Genomic DNA, 22301 nt, shown 5'->3' with positions numbered 1-22301 from the left:
CCTAGCCAGGGTCTCTCAATAAGGATATCCCTATAGCCTGACTCAAAGACGAGGGCCCTAGCCAGAGTCTCTCAATAAGGATATCCCTATAGCCTGACTCAAAGACGAGGGCCCTAGCCAGAGTCTCTCAATAAGGATATCCCTATAGCCTGACTCAAAGACGAGGGCCCTAGCCAGAGTCTCTCAATGAGAATATCCCTATAGCCTGGCTCAAAGACGAACGCCCTAGCCACAGTCTCTTAATAAGGATATCCCTATAGCCTGGCTCAAAGACGAGGGCCCTAGCCAGAGTCTCTTAATAAGGATATCCCTATAGCCTGACTCAAAGACGAGGGCCCTAGCCAGGGTCTCTCAATAAGGATATCCCTATAGCCTGGCTGAAAGACGAGGGCCCTAGCCAGAGTCTCTCAATAAGGAAATCCCTATAGCCTGACTCAAAGACGAGGGCCCTAGCCAGAGTCTCTCAATAAGGATATCCCTATAGCCTGACTCAAAGACGAGGGCCCTAGCCACAGTCTCTTAATAAGGATATCCCTATAGCCTGACTCAAAGACGAGGGCCCTAGCCAGAGTCTCTCAATAAGGATATCCCTATAGCCTGACTCAAAGACGAGGGCCCTAGCCAGAGTCTCTCAATGAGGATATCCCTATAGCCTGACTCAAAGACGAGGGCCCTAGCCAGAGTCTCTTAATAAGGATATCCCTATAGCCTGGCTCAAAGACGAGGGCCCTAGCCACAGTCTCTTAATAAGGATATCCCTATAGCCTGACTCAAAGACGAGGGCCCTAGCCAGAGTCTCTCAATAAGGATATCCCTACAGCCTGGCTCAAAGACGAGGGCCCTAGCCAGAGTCTCTCAATAAGGAAATCCCTATAGCCTGACTCAAAGACGAGGGCCCTAGCCAGAGTCTCTCAATAAGGATATCCCTATAGCCTGACTCAAAGACGAACGCCCTAGCCACAGTCTCTCAATAAGGATATCCCTATAGCCTGACTCAAAGACGAGGGCCCTAGCCAGAGTCTCTTAATAAGGATATCCCTACAGCCTGACTCAAAGACGAGGGCCCTAGCCACAGTCTCTTAATAAGGATATCCCTACAGCCTGACTCAAAGACGAGGGCCCTAGCCAGAGTCTCTTAATAAGGATATCCCTACAGCCTGACTCAAAGACGAGGGCCCTAGCCAGAGTCTCTCAATAAGGATATCCCTACAGCCTGGCTCAAAGACGAGGGCCCTAGCCACAGTCTCTTAATAAGGATATCCCTATAGCCTGACTCAAAGACGAGGGCCCTAGTCAGAGTCTCTCAATGAGGATATCCCTATAGCCTGACTTAAAGACGAGGGCCCTAGCCAGAGTCTCTTAATAAGGATATCCCTATAGCCTGGCTCAAAGACGAGGGCCCTAGCCACAGTCTCTTAATAAGGATATCCCTATAGCCTGACTCAAAGACGAGGGCCCTAGCCAGAGTCTCTCAATAAGGATATCCCTACAGCCTGGCTCAAAGACGAGGGCCCTAGCCAGAGTCTCTCAATAAGGAAATCCCTATAGCCTGACTCAAAGACGAGGGCCCTAGCCAGAGTCTCTCAATAAGGATATCCCTATAGCCTGGCTCAAAGACGAGGGCCCTAGCCACAGTCTCTCAATAAGGATATCCCTATAGCCTGACTCAAAGACGAGGGCCCTAGCCACAGTCTCTCAATAAGGATATCCCAATAGCCTGACTCAAAGACAAACGCCCTAGCCAGAGTCTCTCAATAAGGATATCCCTATAGCCTGGCTCAAAGACGAGGGCCCTAGCCACAGTCTCTTAATAAGGATATCCCTATAGCCTGACTCAAAGACGAGGGCCCTAGCCAGAGTCTCTCAATAAGGATATCCCTATAGCCTGACTCAAAGACGAGGGCCCTAGCCACAGTCTCTTAATAAGGATATCCCTATAGCCTGACTCAAAGACGAGGGCCCTAGCCACAGTCTCTCAATAAGGATATCCCTATAGCCTGACTCAAAGACGAACGCCCTAGCCACAGTCTCTCAATAAGGATATCCCTATAGCCTGACTCAAAGACGAGGGCCCTAGCCAGAGTCTCTTAATAAGGATATCCCTACAGCCTGACTCAAAGACGAGGGCCCTAGCCAGAGTCTCTCAATAAGAATATCCCTATAGCCTGACTCAAAAACGAGGACCCTAGCCAGAGTCTCTTAATAATGATATCCCTATAGCCTGGCTCAAAAACGAGGGCCCTAGCCAGAGTCTCTCAATAATGATATCCCTATAGCCTGACTCAAAACGAGGGCCCTAGCCAGAGTCTCTTAATAAGGATATCCCTATAGCCTGGCTCAAAGACGAGGGCCCTAGCCACAGTCTCTCAATAAGGATATCCCTATAGCCTGGCTCAAAGACGAGGGCCCTAGCCACAGTCTCTCAATAAGGATATCCCTATAGCCGGACTCAAAGACGAGGGCCCTAGCCAGAGTCTCTCAATAAGGATATCCCTATAGCCTGGCTCAAAGACGTACACCCTAGCCACAGTCTCTCAATAAGGATATCCCTATAGCCTGACTCAAAGACGAGGGCCCTAGCCAGGGTCTCTCAATAAGGATATCCCTATAGCTTGACTCAAAGACGAGGGCCCTAGCCAGGGTCTCTCAATAAGGATATCCCTATAGCCTGACTCAAAGACGAGGGCCCTAGCCAGAGTCTCTCAATAAGGATATCCCTATAGCCTGACTCAAAGACGAGGGCCCTAGCCAGAGTCTCTCAATAAGGATATCCCTATAGCCTGACTCAAAGACGAGGGCCCTAGCCAGAGTCTCTCAATGAGAATATCCCTATAGCCTGGCTCAAAGACGAACGCCCTAGCCACAGTCTCTTAATAAGGATATCCCTATAGCCTGGCTCAAAGACGAGGGCCCTAGCCAGAGTCTCTTAATAAGGATATCCCTATAGCCTGACTCAAAGACGAGGGCCCTAGCCAGGGTCTCTCAATAAGGATATCCCTATAGCCTGGCTGAAAGACGAGGGCCCTAGCCAGAGTCTCTCAATAAGGAAATCCCTATAGCCTGACTCAAAGACGAGGGCCCTAGCCAGAGTCTCTCAATAAGGATATCCCTATAGCCTGACTCAAAGACGAGGGCCCTAGCCACAGTCTCTTAATAAGGATATCCCTATAGCCTGACTCAAAGACGAGGGCCCTAGCCAGAGTCTCTCAATAAGGATATCCCTATAGCCTGACTCAAAGACGAGGGCCCTAGCCAGAGTCTCTCAATGAGGATATCCCTATAGCCTGACTCAAAGACGAGGGCCCTAGCCAGAGTCTCTTAATAAGGATATCCCTATAGCCTGGCTCAAAGACGAGGGCCCTAGCCACAGTCTCTTAATAAGGATATCCCTATAGCCTGACTCAAAGACGAGGGCCCTAGCCAGAGTCTCTCAATAAGGATATCCCTACAGCCTGGCTCAAAGACGAGGGCCCTAGCCAGAGTCTCTCAATAAGGAAATCCCTATAGCCTGACTCAAAGACGAGGGCCCTAGCCAGAGTCTCTCAATAAGGATATCCCTATAGCCTGACTCAAAGACGAACGCCCTAGCCACAGTCTCTCAATAAGGATATCCCTATAGCCTGACTCAAAGACGAGGGCCCTAGCCAGAGTCTCTTAATAAGGATATCCCTACAGCCTGACTCAAAGACGAGGGCCCTAGCCACAGTCTCTTAATAAGGATATCCCTACAGCCTGACTCAAAGACGAGGGCCCTAGCCAGAGTCTCTTAATAAGGATATCCCTACAGCCTGACTCAAAGACGAGGGCCCTAGCCAGAGTCTCTCAATAAGGATATCCCTACAGCCTGGCTCAAAGACGAGGGCCCTAGCCACAGTCTCTTAATAAGGATATCCCTATAGCCTGACTCAAAGACGAGGGCCCTAGTCAGAGTCTCTCAATAAGGCTTTCCCTATAGCCTGACTCAAAGACGAGGGCCCTAGCCACAGTCTCTTAATAAGGATATCCCTATAGCCTGACTCAAAGACGAACGCCCTAGCCACAGTCTCTCAATAAGGATATCCCTACAGCCTGACTCAAAGACGAACGCCCTAGCCACAGTCTCTTAATAAGGATATCCCTATAGCCTGACTCAAAGACGAGGGCCCTAGCCACAGTCTCTCAATAAGGATATCCCTATATCCTGACTCAAAGACGAGGGCCCTAGCCAGAGTCTCTTAATAAGGATATCCCTACAGCCTGGCTCAAAGACGAGGGCCCTAGCCAGAGTCTCTTAATAAGGATATCCCTATAGCCTGACTCAAAGACGAGGGCCCTAGCCAGAGTCTCTCAATAAGGATATCCCTACAGCCTGACTCAAAGACGAGGGCCCTAGCCACAGTCTCTTAATAAGGATATCCCTATAGCCTGACTCAAAGACGAGGGCCCTAGCCAGAGTCTCTTAATAAGGATATCCCTATAGCCTGACTCAAAGACGAACGCCCTAGCCACAGTCTCTCAATAAGGATATCCCTACAGCCTGACTCAAAGACGAGGGCCCTAGCCACAGTCTCTTAATAAGGATATCCCTATAGCCTGACTCAAAGACGAGGGCCCTAGCCAGAGTCTCTCAATAAGGATATCCCTATAGCCTGACTCAAAGACAAACGCCCTAGCCACAGTCTCTTAATAAGGATATCCCTATAGCCTGACTCAAAGACGAGGGCCCTAGCCACAGTCTCTCAATAAGGATATCCCTACAGCCTGACTCAAAGACGAGGGCCCTAGCCACAGTCTCTTAATAAGAATATCCCTATAGCCTGGCTCAAAGACAAACGCCCTAGCCACAGTCTCTTAATAAGGATATCCCTACAGCCTGACTCAAAGACGAACGCCCTAGCCACAGTCTCTCAATAAGAATATCCCTATAGCCTGACTCAAAGACGAACGCCCTAGCCACAGTCTCTCAATAAGGATATCCCTATAGCCTGACTCAAAGACGAGGGCCCTAGCCAGAGTCTCTCAATAAGAATATCCCTATAGCCTGACTCAAAGACGAGGGCCCTAGCCACAGTCTCTTAATAAGGATATCCCTATAGCCTGACTCAAAGACGAGGGCCCTAGCCACAGTCTCTCAATAAGGATATCCCTACAGCCTGGCTCAAAGACGAACGCCCTAGCCACAGTCTCTCAATAAGGATATCCCTATAGCCTGGCTCAAAGACGAGGGCCCTAGCCAGAGTCTCTTAATAAGGATATCCCTATAGCCTGGCTCAAAGACGAGGGCCCTAGCCAGAGTCTCTCAATAAGGATATCCCTACAGCCTGGCTCAAAGACGAGGGCCCTAGCCAGAGTCTCTCAATAAGGATATCCCTACAGCCTGACTCAAAGACGAGGGCCCTAGCCAGAGTCTCTTAATAAGGATATCCCTATAGCCTGACTCAAAGACGAGGGCCCTAGCCAGAGTCTCTCAATAAGGATATCCCTATAGCCTGACTCAAAGACGAGGGCCCTAGCCAGAGTCTCTTAATAAGGATATCCCTACAGCCTGACTCAAAGACGAGGGCCCTAGCCACAGTCTCTCAATAAGGATATCCCTACAGCCTGGCTCAAAGACGAGGGCCCTAGCCAGAGTCTCTCAATAAGGATATCCCTATAGCCTGACTCAAAGACGAGGGCCCTAGCCAGAGTCTCTTAATAAGGATATCCCTATAGCCTGGCTCAAAGACAAACGCCCTAGCCACAGTCTCTTAATAAGGATATCCCTACAGCCTGACTCAAAGACGAACGCCCTAGCCACAGTCTCTCAATAAGAATATCCCTATAGCCTGACTCAAAGACGAACGCCCTAGCCAGAGTCTCTCAATAAGAATATCCCTATAGCCTGACTCAAAAACGAGGACCCTAGCCAGAGTCTCTTAATAATGATATCCCTATAGCCTGGCTCAAAAACGAGGGCCCTAGCCAGAGTCTCTCAATAATGATATCCCTATAGCCTGACTCAAAAACGAGGGCCCTAGCCAGAGTCTCTTAATAAGGATATCCCTATAGCCTGGCTCAAAGACGAGGGCCCTAGCCACAGTCTCTCAATAAGGATATCCCTATAGCCTGGCTCAAAGACGAGGGCCCTAGCCACAGTCTCTCAATAAGGATATCCCTATAGCCTGACTCAAAGACGAGGGCCCTAGCCAGAGTCTCTCAATAAGGATATCCCTATAGCCTGGCTCAAAGACGAACACCCTAGCCACAGTCTCTCAATAAGGATATCCCTATAGCCTGACTCAAAGACGAGGGCCCTAGCCAGGGTCTCTCAATAAGGATATCCCTATAGCTTGACTCAAAGACGAGGGCCCTAGCCAGGGTCTCTCAATAAGGATATCCCTATAGCCTGACTCAAAGACGAGGGCCCTAGCCAGAGTCTCTCAATAAGGATATCCCTATAGCCTGACTCAAAGACGAGGGCCCTAGCCAGGGTCTCTCAATAAGGATATCCCTATAGCCTGACTCAAAGACGAGGGCCCTAGCCAGAGTCTCTCAATAAGGATATCCCTATAACCTGGCTCAAAGACGAGGGCCCTAGCCACAGTCTCTTAATAATGATATCCCTATAGCCTGGCTCAAAGACGAGGGCCCTAGCCAGAGTCTCTCAATAAGGATATCCCTATAGCCTGACTCAAAGACGAGGGCCCTAGCCAGAGTCTCTCAATAAGGATATCCCTATAGCCTGACTCAAAGACGAGGGCCCTAGCCAGAGTCTCTTAATAAGGATATCCCTATAGCCTGGCTCAAAGATGAGGGCCCTAGCCACAGTCTCTCAATAAGGATATCCCTATAGCCTGACTCAAAGACGAACACCCTAGCCAGAGTCTCTCAATAAGGATATCCCTATAGCCTGACTCAAAGACGAGGGCCCTAGTCAGAGTCTCTCAATAAGGATATCCCTATAGCCTGGCTCAAAAACGAACGCCCTAGCCAGAGTCTCTCAATAAGGATATCCCTATAGCCTGGCTCAAAGACGAGGGCCCTAGCCACAGTCTCTTAATAAGGATATCCCTATAGCCTGGCTCAAAGACGAACGCCCTAGCCAGAGTCTCTCAATAAGGATATCCCTATAGCCTGGCTCAAAAACGAGGGCCCTAGCCAGAGTCTCTCAATAAGGATATCCCTATAGCCTGGCTCAAAGACGAGGGCCCTAGCCAGAGTCTCTCAATAAGGATATCCCTATAGCCTGACTCAAAGACGAGGGCCCTAGCCAGAGTCTCTTAATAAGGATATCCCTATAGCCTGACTCAAAGACGAGGGCCCTAGCCAGAGTCTCTCAATAAGGATATCCCTATAGCCTGACTCAAAGACGAACACCCTAGCCAGAGTCTCTCAATAAGGATATCCCTATAGCCTGGCTCAAAGACGAGGGCCCTAGCCAGAGTCTCTCAATAAGGATATCCCTATAGCCTGACTCAAAGACGAGGGCCCTAGCCAGAGTCTCTCAATAAGGATATCCCTATAGCCTGACTCAAAGACGAGGGCCCTAGCCACAGTCTCTCAATAAGGATATCCCTATAGCCTGGCTCAAAGACGAGGGCCCTAGCCACAGTCTCTTAATAAGGATATCCCTATAGCCTGACTCAAAGACGAGGGCCCTAGCCAGAGTCTCTCAATAAGGATATCCCTATAGCCTGGCTCAAAGACGAGGGCCCTAGCCAGAGTCTCTCAATAAGGATATCCCTATAGCCTGGCTCAAAGACGAGGGCCCTAGCCACAGTCTCTTAATAAGGATATCCCTATAGCCTGACTCAAAGACGAGGGCCCTAGCCAGAGTCTCTCAATAAGGATATCCCTATAGCCTGACTCAAAGACGAGGGCCCTAGCCAGAGTCTCTCAATGAGAATATCCCTATAGCCTGGCTCAAAGACGAACGCCCTAGCCACAGTCTCTTAATAAGGATATCCCTATAGCCTGGCTCAAAGACGAGGGCCCTAGCCAGAGTCTCTTAATAAGGATATCCCTATAGCCTGACTCAAAGACGAGGGCCCTAGCCAGGGTCTCTCAATAAGGATATCCCTATAGCCTGGCTGAAAGACGAGGGCCCTAGCCAGAGTCTCTCAATAAGGAAATCCCTATAGCCTGACTCAAAGACGAGGGCCCTAGCCAGAGTCTCTCAATAAGGATATCCCTATAGCCTGGCTCAAAGACGAGGGCCCTAGCCACAGTCTCTTAATAAGGATATCCCTATAGCCTGACTCAAAGACAAGGGCCCTAGCCAGAGTCTCTCAACAAGGATATCCCTATAGCCTGACTCAAAGACGAGGGCCCTAGCCAGAGTCTCTCAATGAGGATATCCCTATAGCCTGACTCAAAGACGAGGGCCCTAGCCAGAGTCTCTTAATAAGGATATCCCTATAGCCTGGCTCAAAGACGAGGGCCCTAGCCACAGTCTCTTAATAAGGATATCCCTATAGCCTGACTCAAAGACGAGGGCCCTAGCCAGAGTCTCTCAATAAGGATATCCCTACAGCCTGGCTCAAAGACGAGGGCCCTAGCCAGAGTCTCTCAATAAGGAAATCCCTATAGCCTGACTCAAAGACGAGGGCCCTAGCCAGAGTCTCTCAATAAGGATATCCCTATAGCCTGGCTCAAAGACGAGGGCCCTAGCCAGAGTCTCTCAATAAGGATATCCCTATAGCCTGACTCAAAGACGAGGGCCCTAGCCAGAGTCTCTCAATAAGGATATCCCTATAGCCTGACTCAAAGACGAGGGCCCTAGCCAGAGTCTCTCAATAAGGATATCCCTATAGCCTGACTCAAAGACGAACACCCTAGCCAGAGTCTCTCAATAAGGATATCCCTATAGCCTGGCTCAAAGACGAGGGCCCTAGCCACAGTCTCTTAATAAGGATATCCCTATAGCCTGACTCAAAGACGAGGGCCCTAGCCAGAGTCTCTCAATAAGGATATCCCTATAGCCTGGCTCAAAGACGAGGGCCCTAGCCAGAGTCTCTTAATAAGGATATCCCTATAGCCTGACTCAAAGACGAGGGCCCTAGCCAGGGTCTCTCGATAAGGATATCCCTATAGCCTGACTCAAAGACGAGGGCCCTAGCCAGGGTCTCTCGATAAGGAAATCCCTATAGCCTGACTCAAAGACGAGGGCCCTAGCCAGAGTCTCTCAATAAGGATATCCCTATAGCCTGACTCAAAGACGAGGGCCCTAGCCAGAGTCTCTCAATGAGGATATCCCTATAGCCTGGCTCAAAGACGAGGGCCCTAGCCAGAGTTTCTCAATAAGGATATCCCTATAGCCTGGCTCAAAGACGAGGGCCCTAGCCAGAGTCTCTCAATAAGGATATCCCTATAGCCTGGCTCAAAGACGAGGGCCCTAGCCAGAGTCTCTCAATAAGGATATCCCTATAGCCTGACTCAAAGACGAGGGCCCTAGCCAGAGTCTCTCAATGAGGATATCCCTATAGCCTGGCTCAAAGACGAGGGCCCTAGCCAGAGTCTCTCAATAAGAATATCCCTATAGCCTGACTCAAAGACGAGGGCCCTAGCCAGAGTCTCTCAATGAGGATATCCCTATAGCCTGACTCAAAGACGAGGGCCCTAGCCAGAGTCTCTCAATGAGGATATCCCTATAGCCTGGCTCAAAGACGAGGGCCCTAGCCAGAGTCTCTCAATGAGGATATCCCTATAGCCTGGCTCAAAGACGAGGGCCCTAGCCAGAGTCTCTCAATAAGGATATCCCTATAGCCTGGCTCAAAGACGAACACCCTAGCCACAGTCTCTTAATAATGATATCCCAAATGAGAAAGATTGTAAGGCGCCTATCAGTGAGAGTTATTACAATAACACTTCATATAACATTTCTTCAACCGCTAAAGCACAAAATGTGTCTCTTAGTTGGATAATCAGTCTATTTTGTCTTTCTTATCTCCTGTCCTCCTCCTTCCTCTTGTTGTTTTCCTGTTCTCTCTCTCCCTCGTTAACAGTTACATGAGTGGGGCCCCTTTGACTTAGTGATTGGTGGAAGTCCGTGTAACGACCTCTCTATTGTCAACCCAGCTAGGAAGGGTCTTTATGGTAGGTGACAACTCTTTACCATTTATCACTTTTGTTCTGGCTCTGCTGAAGACTTACTTCCTGTAGCTGAATTTCATATGCCTGTCCTTCTCTGTCTGTCCTGTAGAGGGCACTGGTCGGCTGTTCTTTGAGTTCTACCGCCTGCTGCACGAGGCTCGGCCCAAAGAGGGCGACAACCGGCCGTTCTTCTGGCTCTTTGAAAACGTGGTGGCAATGGGCGTCAGTGACAAGAGGGACATCTCTCGCTTTCTAGAGGTTTGTTCCTTTACAGAGACTATATAACTTCTAGAAGAACAAATGATACTATATTTCAGTCATGTATATCAGTCATCCATTGGAATATGGATTCACATATTATGAATGCCTTGTGGTGATAATTGACAGTGTATGCTGTCAATATACTAGTTAGGTTATGAAGAAGCAGTTTAAACTTTTAATTTAAACATATTAATTGATCATTGTTTGACATTTTCCTTATACAAAATATTATCTTCACTACATTCTTCTGGTAATTATTGCAAAAGAGAATGTGTCTTCAATAACAAAGTTAAATAAAGGTTAAATTAATATCCTGTCTCTCCTCTTCCAGTGTAATCCGGTGATGATCGATGCCAAGGAGGTGACTGCTGCTCACCGTGCTCGCTACTTCTGGGGCAACCTGCCTGGCATGAACAGGTTGGTGAGAGAACGGTGAGGGAAGAAACAGCGAGCCTGTCACCTAAAGCAATTTATACCTGGGCTAGTTCCTGAGCCAGTCAAACCCAGGAACTAAATAATCCTGATGACCTTTTTTATCTCTCCCCTCCCCTCTCTCTCTCTCTCTCTCTCTCTCTCTCTCTCTCTCTCTCTCTCTCTCTCTCATGCTCTCCTCCTCTCGCTCACTCACTCCTTTTTTATCTCTTCTCTCTCTCTCTCCTCTCTCTCTCTCTCCTCTCTCTCTCACTCTCTCTCCTCTCTCTCTCTCTCTCTCTCACACTCCTCCTCTCGCTCACTCACTCCTTTTTTATCTCTTCTCTCTCGCTCTCTCTCCCTCCTCTCTCTCTCTCTCCCTCCTCTCTCTCTCTCCTCTCTCTCTCACGCTCTCCTCCTCTCGCTCACTTACTCTTTTTTATCTCTTCTCTCTCTCTCTCCTCTCTCTCTCCTCTCTCTCTCTCTCTCCTCTCTCTCTCACGCTCTCCTCCTCTCGCTCACTCACTCTCTTTCTCTCGCTCTTACTCTCTCTTTCACTCGTCCTCTCTCTCGCTGTCTCTCTCTCTCACTGTATTTTCACACTTCTCTTACTTTTCCATCTGTATTCCTCTTCAGGCCCTTGACGGCCATGTTCACTGACAGACTAGACCTTCAGGACTGTTTGGAGCATGGCAGAACAGCGAAGGTCACTTATTCATCTATTTTTGTAGCTGTATTTTTAAAAACAATTGTACAAATTATGCATTTGGCCAAATATGTAATTTATATAGTTTATTAATTTGATTAACTTAGTTCAAGAAAAAAATAAGTTGAGTGTGAGTACCTTTTGAACAGTCAAATTAAATGTTTGGTCATATGAACAATTTGGTCTGTAAACAATACTTGGTTGTCCTATTCTTATGCACCAGCCACTTAGTGTGTTCACCATCTGGTTTCCCCTCAGTTTGGCAAAGTGAGGACCATCACCACTCGCTCTAATTCCATTAAGCAGGGTAAAGACCAGCACTTTCCCGTCTTCATGAACGAGAAGGAGGACATTCTTTGGTGCACTGAGATGGAGAGGTAGGAACGGATTACCTTTCAAATTAATTAATCATACCATAATTAAATGACTTTATTACGAGCAGTTTTTCACAGTGGCATACATCTTTATCATAAAATGATTCCCTTACAGAAAGTGATATATACAGTGGGGTAAAAAAGTATTTTGTCAGCCACCATTTGTGCAAGTTCTCCTACTTAAAAAGATACTTATTTTCCACCATAATTTGCAAATAAATTCAATAAAAATCCTACAATGTGATTTTCTGGATTTTTTTTTCTCATTTTGTCTGTCATAGTTGAAGTGTACCTATGATGAAAAGTACAGGCCTCTCTCATCTTTTTAAGTGAGAGAACTTGCACAATTGGTGGCTGACTAAATACTTTTTTCCCCCATTGTATGATTCCAATGTACCCTTCTATAAAGGACCTAAAGTCAAGCTCACATGGAAACATAGCCCTATGTCACTAATTCTCAAGACTCTCTTCCTCTCTTTGTCCCTCTGTATCTATCCATCTGTCTCCTGCGCTGTCTGTCTGTCTCTTGTTCCCTCTGGTGGCTGTCTGGTTACTGTCTCCTTCCCCAGGGTGTTTGGCTTCCCAGTCCATTACACAGACGTGTCCAACATGAGTCGGCTGGCCAGGCAAAGGCTTCTGGGAAGGTCGTGGAGTGTACCGGTCATCCGACACTTGTTTGCACCACTCAAAGAATATTTTGCCTGCGTTTAACAAGACTTGACTTAACTAGACCATCACAAACATAGAACTGATGTTGTAACCAGAAACATGAGCATTGGTGAAATTATACTACTCCCTGGTACCTGGTATCATTTCCCAGGCAAGCAAAACATCATGAAAGTAAATATTTCAAATTATTTCTTGTAATTTGAAATGTACTTCTTATTCTATTTAATATGTATATGTCATTTTACCTTTTAGCAGTGTTATCCAGTATTTTTTAAATTGATTTATTTGTGCAAGCTATACTTGAGACAAGGCTTTCTTCTCAAGGCACTGAGAAAGAAGAAACTAGGATCTGTGTGGCTTTTAGAATAAGGACTAGGATTGGATGATTGGAAAAGATCTGAAAGAGAGTTGATGATACTGTATGTGCAGTATGTATGTGAAAGATATTGGCGGTGTAGGCATGATTTTCTATTGGCCAATATCTGAAGTGGGTAAAGCAAGCCAGCGACAGTATAGTCATGTTGAGTTTTGATTCCTCCAGCTACTGAGCCTCGCAGAGCTAAAGTGAATAAGGGTGATTGTCTTCAGTGTCATAGAAAGCTGTGTCTTAATGAATCCAAAACATCAGATCACATATACCTCTTTGTTTAAAGTTTATATACACAGTTAACTGAAGGTAAAGGTACTACTGTAAAATGGTTACAATACCATGGTGCTTCACGACGATAGGAAGCATCACAGGTCATGTGGCACAGGCACTACACTTTAGACAAGATGGGATTTATTTTTTGTTTACGTTTTTTTTTCAGTGTAATGTTTTCACTATTTAAAGAAGTTCTGTGTTATTTTAGTAAATTTAAATGATTTCAAAGTGGCGATTAAAGGTGTGGTGACAGTAGACTGCAGAACAATATGCCATATCCTACTCTTTTCTGTTTTACAGCTTTTATAAACATCAATTCTACTGGTGTTCTTTAAATAATTGTTCAAGCCTTGCTCCATGTAAACTCAGGCCCCCCCATGCATGCCTGTGTCTGACTGCACAAACACAACATGAAGCTAGCCACATGGGCGGTGATGCATTCTGTCGTTACCACAACAACAAAATACCTTAAGATCAAAGTCTGTGGTGATGCTTTTTTCTAATGTCATCACTGTACAACTGTTAGTGAGCACGGTGGTTGGACTGGAGGGAGGGCAGATGGCCTGGGGTTTCCACAATAAAGTAAAGACTCTCTCCTTCCCCTTTTCACCCCTGCAAACTACATACTGTCAGGTGCAAATCTTCTAACAAAATGGTGCGGCTTCACAATGTTCTTCTACCTTTTTATAGCGATTTTGTGCTGTTTTACCAACATTATAAAGCACTTTTTTATATGTATACTTTTTTTTTCTTCAGTATTTTAAAATGTTTCTTCTTGGTTTTTCTTGTGAAATGTTGTTTTTATGATGTGAACTGTTCTACAGCTGTGTAATACAGTATGTTTTCTATACAGTAGGGCTGTGCCAATAGAAGTGGAAGAATGGACTCATAGAATTATGTTAAATCCATGTATCCATGGAAACGATTGATTATTGATCCTACTCAATGTACAGTAGATTCATAGAAAATGATTGATGTGCTCCATTTTCATATTGTCTTCTGTTGAAAGCCGTAATTCAGTATGCCATTCTTTGGATAGAACAAGACATTGTAGAATTTAAAACAGAGTTAAGAAACTATGTTATACCGTATGTTTGTAACGTTACCTTTCCAAATGAATATACCAGACCGCAGATGCAATGTCCTCTGCACCTTCCTCTTGTAGACCTCAAATAATTAGAAAAAGCGAGAGTGATAGAGACAGATTTACAAACTGATTACAGGGCCTGCTCCAGGCATAAGCGTTTTGTTTTTTTTAGGAACTCAGTCGGGGTCTGAACTTACTATTGAAAGTAGGAATAGTACAGTACACCAGGTGCAATTTAGACATTTGGTTGGGCATCATTCTGCAGTTTTTCTCTTGTTATGTCAGTCACTGACAGTCACTCAATTGGCCATGTCAGCTAACCAGTTTTAGATTGGTAGTTTGTCTAGCCTGCTATCTAAACTTACATTTACATTTACATTTAAGTCATTTAGCAGACGCTCTTATCCAGAGCGACTTACAAATTGGTGAATTCACCTTCTGACATCAGTGGAACAGCCACTTGGAACAGCCAACTTCAGTGGAACAGCCAACTTGAGTAGTCATGGCCAAATACTGACCGGGCAAGCAGGGCCCGTGCCTAGGGCCCTGATTTTAAGGGGGCCCCATTTATTTGGTTAGTTATTCTCACTCTAAATCTTGGCAAAATGGATAGAAGTGCAGGAAATTAGCTATAAAACTGAAAAATAAATTATCTGCCCCATGGCAAAATGAGTAGAATTGCATGAAATGTGTGATGAAATTGCTAAAAGAATTCTCTGTCCAATGGCAAAATGTGTAGAATTGCAGAAAAATGTATTTAAAACTGCAACATTTTCTCTACGCCCCATGGCAAGATGTGTAGAATGGCTGGGAATTCATTTTTAAATTTGTGGACGATTTAGAAATGAGTTTTTCAGAACTCAAAACTGAAGAGTGAACGGTGACCAGAGAAATACAGTAGCAGAGACGATGACTTACCAATGTTCTATCTAAATATTCTAAATGACTTCATTTCATAAATGTAGTTTCATACATGATTAAGTTCTTAAGTGACCTTATCGTATCCTTTCCACCTTTTTAGTTGAACTTCGGACATTGGGTTTGCAGGAATCCTTATGCGTTGTGTTGACATTGATGTTAATTCCCTTTCCCTATAGTAAATGACCATGCCCCTTGTACAGTTTGTACATAGAGTTTTCCTGTCACTGTTTTTGATTTGTTTTTATTTTTTTGAATTACCTATGAGATGTACAAATATAATTCTTTGCTAATATATATCATGGAATTAGAAAAAAAAGATTAGGTGAAAAACTAAAAAGAAAATCAATTAAAATAGTTTTTTTTAAAATATCATAATAAGCTATGAAGCATTAGAAGGTGGACTCCAAGTGTTGCCTTCTAGTACTGTTCATTTGTTTGATTTGTTTTTTGATGTTTTGAGTGAGTCCTGAGTGAATCCAGTTTAAATGTGTCAAGTGATCTTTAGCCTAATAATGACAGCTTTAAGATGCAATGGTCTCTACTTCACTGCACAGCCCTACATAATGTTGGTTGTTTTTGCCTTTTGTTTCTTTTTATAAGAACTATAAAGAGGGATTGTAGGTGTTTCTGACGGTGCTAAACATTTTATCTAATCAAGAAAAAATATATTTGTTTTGGAAGAGAAATAAAACTTGTCTTGACAATGACTGTTTTTAACTTCCTTTGTAGTATGATGGAAAAGCACCATTATTTCACTCTCATGGGATGCATATATTAACAAATACATTTGAACTTTTGACTTGAAAAAAATATAAATGATAATGAGTTTCCTATATTGTTTTAGACTAGAAATTGCTGTAGTTGGTTGGTGCTTATCTGTTGGAAAAAACATTTACTCCATAATGGGAAATAACAAAAAAATAAAAGCATTTCAGTAATAACGTTTACTGTAGCATAATGTATGTGTAAAACCTGGCATTCGCTTTGTTTCTTAATCCTACATTCCGTGCCATAATATTCTGTCCTCCATGTCTTGTTTTCAATGGTCATTTTTGTTATTATTGGCAAATATTATACTATGTCCCAAATGGCACCCTATTCCCTATATAGTGCACTACACTACATTGGACACTAGTCAAAAGTAGTGCGCTATATAGGGAATAGGGTGCCATTTAGGATTATTTCCCATGACATTTCACTGTTCCAATGCATCAGGCAGGTCAGTCTGTGTGACTTTCTTTTTGTGTCATATTCATTGTTTTATGGTCTATGTTCTTTGTCTTGAAGATGATCAGTGCATACAGCAAATGTAGCAGTCATTCTCCACCCTTTACCCATTACTTATGTTTTAGTGCCCAGAAATAAGAAAACGGCTCCTTATGTATTTGTGCTGGAGAACACTTGAATAAATGTATTGTTTTTGTGCAAAAATATGATAGCTCTTGTTATTCTTCACCTGTACCCGGAATAAATTGAACAATACAAAATCTGATCACTATACTTGATCAGGTTTCTTGGCAACATTTTTTTAGACCTTTATTTAACTAGGCAAGTCAATTAAGAACAAAATGTTATTTTCAATGACAGCCTAGGAACACTGGGTTAACTGCCTGTTCAGGGGCAGAATGGCAGAGTTATACCTTGTCAGCTCGGGGAATTGAGCTTGCAACCATCCAGTTACTAATCCAACACTCTAACCACTAGGATACCCTGCCGCCTCAAGTGTAACAACATACATTACCTATGGAACAATTGTTGCACATCTATACTAAAGTAAAAACCTAAAGCCTACTTTTAAACCATTTTAAAATCTCAGGGAAACATTTTTATTTAAAAAAAGGTAATAGTTTGTTGGCTCTGCTATTGCTCACATCACCCTGGATTTTCTCACACATTGAAAGGCCTAATGATTACTAACAATAATAATCTGTGTTTGTAGTGTTTATTATAGCCTAATGTCTTGTCTTGTGTTCATAATAATTACATAAACCTTAAATCTGAATAGTATACTTTATGCTAAAAAATAATGTGTATTGTTATTTATAGGCTGTCGAGTGATTTTATGGCCTCCTTCCTTTACTATCCATGATCCTTCTTTTCACAATAAGTTCCTGTGTGGCCCAGTTGGTAGAGCATGGTGCTTCCAATGCCAGGTTTTTGGGTTCCGTTCCCACGGGGGACCAGAATGAAAATTAATGCACTCACTACTGTAAGTCACTCTGGATAAGAGTTTCTGCTAAAATGTAATCACAGTTCACATCCAAGATTTTCGAGTGATTGCTCTAACAATGGAAATACATGTCCTCAAAGATGGCAGGCTGGAGGAGGTGAGATCAGATGGGACCATTGTCTCGTACTCAATCATGAAGTTTGCAGATGACACAACAGTGGTAGGTTTGATTACCAACAATGACGAGACAGCCTACAGGGAGGAGGTGAGTGCCCTGGCGGAGTTGTGCCAGGAAAATGACCTCAACGTCAACAAAACGAAGGAGCTGACCGTGGACCTCAGGAGACAGCAGAGGGAGCACGCCCCTATCCACATCAATGGGAAGGTGAAAAACTTCAAGTTCCTCGGTGTACACATCACTGGCAATCTGAAATAGTCCACCCACACAGACATGGTGGTGAAGAAGGTGCAAAAGTGCCTCTTCAACCTCAAAAGGATGAAGAAATTTTGCTTGGCCACTAAGACCCTCAAAAACTTTTACAGATGCACCATTGAGAGCATCCTGTCTGGCTGTATCACCGCCTGGTAAGGAAACTGTACCGTCCACAACCACAGGACTCTTCAGAGTGTGGTGTGGACTGCCCAATGCATCATGCATCACTGGGGGCACACTGCCTGCCCTCCAGGACATCTACAGCACCCGGTGTTACAGGAAGGCCAATAAGATCATCAAGGACCTCAGCCATCTGAGCCACAGCCTGTTCACTCCACTACTATCCAGAAGGCGAGCTCAGTCCAGGTGCATCAAAGCTGGGACTGAGAGACTGAAAAACTGTTTATTTCTAAAGGCCATCAAACTGTTAAATAGTCACCACTAGCCGGCTTCCGCCCAGTACCCTGCTCTGAACTTTAGTCACCACTAGCCGGCTTCCGCCCAGTACCCTGCTCTGAACTTTAGTCACCACTAGCCGGCTTCCGCCCAGTACCCTGCTCTGAACTTTAGTCACCACTAGCCGGCTTCCGCCCAGTACCCTGCTCTGAACTTTAGTCCCCACTAGCCGGCTTCCGCCCAGTACCCTGCTCTGAACTTTAGTCACCACTAGCCGGCTTCCGCCCAGTACCCTGCTCTGAACTTTAGTCCCCACTAGCCGGCTTCCGCCCAGTACCCTGCTCTGAACTTTAGTCACCACTAGCCGGCTACCACCCGGTTACTCAATCATGCACTTTAGAGAATGCTGCCCTATGTACAAAGTCATGGAACATTAATCGCTTTAATAATGTTTACATACTGTTTTACCCACTTCATATGTATATACTGTATTCTAGTCAAGGCCTATTCTATTTAACTATTGCTGTACATGTACTATTCTTCAGATAAATGACATATTCTATCCATATACTGTCTATGTGTCTATACACCCAATCACACACACACACACACACACACACACACACACACACACACACACACACACACACACACACATACAGTGCCTTGCGAAAGTATTCGGCCCCCTTGAACTTTGCGACCTTTTGCCACATTTCAGGCTTCAAACATAAAGATATAAAACTGTATTTTTTTGTGAAGAATCAACAACAAGTGGGACACAATCATGAAGTGGAACGACATTTATTGGATATTTCAAACTTTTTTAACAAATTAAAAACTGAAAAATTGGGCGTGCAAAATTATTCAGCCCCTTTACTTTCAGTGCAGCAAACTCTCTCCAGAAGTTCAGTGAGGATCTCTGAATGATCCAATGTTGACCTAAATGACTAATGATGATAAATACAATCCACCTGTGTGTAATCAAGTCTCCGTATAAATGCACCTGCACTGTGATAGTCTCAGAGGTCCGTTAAAAGCGCAGAGAGCATCATGAATGAACAAGGAACACACCAGGCAGGTCCGAGATACTGTTGTGAAGAAGTTTAAAGCCGAATTTGGATACAAAAATATTTCCCAAGCTTTAAACATCCCAAGGAGCTCTGTGCAAGCGATAATAATGAAATGGAAGGAGTATCAGACCACTGCAAATCTACCAAGACCTGGCCGTCCCTCTAAACTTTCAGCTCATACAAGGAGAAGACTGATCAGAGATGCAGCCAAGAGGCCCATGATCACTCTGGATGAACTGCAGAGATCTACAGCTGAGGTGGGAGACTCTGTCCATAGGACAACAATCAGCCGTATATTGCACAAATCTGGCCTTTATGGAAGAGTGGCAAGAAGAAAGCCATTTCTTAAAGATATCCATAAAAAGTGCTGTTTAAAGTTTGCCACAAGCCACCTGGGAGACACACCAAACATGTGGAAGAAGGTGCTCTGGTCAGATGAAACCAAAATTGAACTTTTTGGCAACAATGCAAAACGTTATGTTTGGCGTAAAAGCAACACAGCTCATAACCCTGAACACACCATCCCCACTGTCAAACATGGTGGTGGCAGCATCATGGTTTGGGCCTGCTTTTCTTCAGCAGGGACAGGGAAGATGGTTAAAATTGATGGGAAGATGGATGGAGCCAAATACAGGACCATTCTGGAAGGAAACCTGATGGAGTCTGCAAAAGACCTGAGACTGGGACGGAGATTTGTCTTCCAACAAGACAGTGATCCAAAACATAAAGCAAAATCTACAATGGAATGGTTCAAAAATAAACATATCCAGGTGTTAGAATGGCCAAGTCAAAGTCCAGACCTGAATCCAATCGAGAATCTGTGGAAAGAACTGAAAACTGCTGTTCACAAATGCTCTCCATCCAACCTCACTGAGCTCGAGCTGTTTTGCAAGGAGGAATGGGAAGAAATTTCAGCCTCTCGATGTGCAAAACTGATAGAGACATACCCCAAGCGACTTACAGCTGTAATCGCAGCAAAAGGTGGCGCTACAAAGTATTAACTTAAGGGGGCTGAATAATTTTGCACGCCCAATTTTTCAGTTTTTGATTTGTTAAAAAAGTTTGAAATATCCAATAAATGTTGTTCCACTTCATGATTGTGTCCCACTTGTTGTTGATTCTTCACAAAAAAATACAGTTTTATATCTTTATGTTTGAAGCCTGAAATGTGGCAAAAGGTCGCAAAGTTCAAGGGGGCCGAAAACTTTCGCAAGGCACTGTATATATATATACAGTTGAAGTCAGTTTACATAAACCTTGGCCAAATACATTTAAAGTCAGTTTTTCACAATTCCTGACATTTAATCCTGGTAAAAATTCCTTGTCGTAGTTCAGTTAGGTTCACCACTTTATTTTAAGAATGTGAAATGTTAGAATAAAAGTAGAGAGAATTATTTATTTCAGTTTTTATTTCTTTCATCACATTCCCAGTGGGTCAGAAGTTTACATACAGTACATTCAATTAGTATTTGGTAGCATTGCCTTTAAATTGTTTAACTTGGGTCAAACGTTTCGGGTAGCCTTCCACAAGCTTCCTACAATAAGGTGGATAAATTTTGTCCCATTCCTCCTGACAGAGCTGAGTCAGGTTTGTAGGCCTCCTTGCTAGCATACGCTCTTTCAGTTCTGCCTACAAATGTTCTATACGTTTGAAGTCAGGGCTTTGTGATGGCCACTCCAATACCTTGACTTTGTTGTTCTTAAGCCATTTTGCCACAACTTTGGTAGTATGCTTGGGGTCATTGTCCATTTGGAAGACCCATTTGCGACCAAGCTTTAACTTCCTGAATGATGTCTTGAGATGTTGCTTCAATATATCCACATAATTTCCCATCCTCATGATGCCATCTATTTTGTGAAGTGCACCAGTCCCTCCTGCAGCAAAGCACCCCCACATCATGCTTCTGCCACCCCCGTGCTTCACGGTTGGGATGGTGTTCTTCGGCTTGCAAGCCTCTCCCTTTTTCCTCCAAACATAACAATGGTCATTATGGCCAAACAGTTCTATTTTTGTTTCATCAGACCAGAGGACATTTCTCAATCTTTGTCCCCACATGCAGTTGCAAACCGTAGTCTGGCTTTTCTTGGCGGGTTTTGGAGCAGTGGTTTCTTCCTTGCTCAGCGGCCTTTCAGGTTACGTCGATATAGGACTCGTTTTACTGTGGATATAGACACTTTTGTACCTGTTTCCTCCAGCATCTTCACAAGGTCCTTTGCTGTTGTTCTGGGATTGATTTGCACTTTTCGCACCAAAGTACGTTCATCTCTGGGAGACAGAACGCGTCTCCTTCCTGAGCGGTATGGCGGCTGCGTGATCCCATGGTGTTTATACTTGCGTACTATTGTTTGTACAGATGAACGTGGTACCTTCAGTCATTTGGAAATTGCTCCCAAGGATGAACCAAACTTGTTGAGGTCTCCCATTTTTTTTCTGAGCTCTTGGCTAATATCTTTTGATTTTCCCATGATGTCAAGCAAAGAGGCACTGAGTTTGAAGGTAGGCCTTGAAATACATCGAGGTACATCTCCAATTGACTCAAATTATGTCAATTAGCCTGTCAGAAGCTTCTAAAGCCATGACATAATTTCTGGATTTTTCCAAGCTGTTTAAAGGCACAGTCAACTTAGTGTATGTAAACTTCTGACCCACTGGAATTGTGATACAGTGAATTATAAGTGAAATAATCTGTCTGTAAACAATTGTTGGAAAAAATACTTGTGTCATGCACAAAGTAGATGTCCTAACCGACTTGCCGAAACTATAGTTCGTTAACAAGAAATTTGTGGAGTGGTTGGAAAAATGAGTTTTAATGACTCCAACCTAAGTGTATGTAAACTTCTGACTTCAACTGTATATATACAGTACCAAATCAAAAGTTTGGACACACCTACTCATTCAAGGTTTTATTTTATTTGTACTATCTTCTACATTGTAGAATAATAGTGAAGACATCAAAACTATGAAGTAACACATATGGAATCATGTAGTAAGCAAAGAAGTGTTAAACAAATCAACATATATTTTATATTTGAGATTCTTCAAAGTAGCCACCCTTTGCCTTGATGACAGCTTTGCACACTCTTGGCTTTCTCTCAGCCAGCTTCATGAG

General features: G+C 44.3%; 1 protein-coding gene across 5 annotated transcripts in view; it reads left to right on the top strand.

The window, feature by feature from the left end:
• LOC135525585 (DNA (cytosine-5)-methyltransferase 3A-like) overlaps positions 1-15829 on the top strand; it is a 115288-nt gene extending 99459 nt beyond the window's left edge. For 2 of the 5 annotated variants that reach the window (XM_064953293.1, XM_064953289.1), the window contains 6 exons: positions 9963-10053; positions 10160-10308; positions 10643-10743; positions 11359-11428; positions 11687-11805; positions 12372-15829. In XM_064953293.1, the coding sequence (XP_064809365.1) occupies positions 9963-10053; positions 10160-10308; positions 10643-10743; positions 11359-11428; positions 11687-11805; positions 12372-12513 (672 nt within the window). In that variant the 3' untranslated portion in view covers positions 12514-15829. The remainder of the gene's footprint in view (positions 1-9962; positions 10054-10159; positions 10309-10642; positions 10744-11358; positions 11429-11686; positions 11806-12371) is intronic. The other 3 variants (XM_064953292.1, XM_064953290.1, XM_064953291.1) reach the window with 3 other exon arrangements.
• Positions 15830-22301: the final 6472 nt, after the last annotated feature.

Source organism: Oncorhynchus masou, chromosome 32 (assembly GCF_036934945.1).
Source record: "Oncorhynchus masou masou isolate Uvic2021 chromosome 32, UVic_Omas_1.1, whole genome shotgun sequence".
NCBI classification, from domain to species: domain Eukaryota; kingdom Metazoa; phylum Chordata; class Actinopteri; order Salmoniformes; family Salmonidae; genus Oncorhynchus; species Oncorhynchus masou.
The sequence above is the reverse complement of the archived record's forward strand: the minus strand, read 5'-3'. Positions and strand labels throughout refer to the sequence as shown.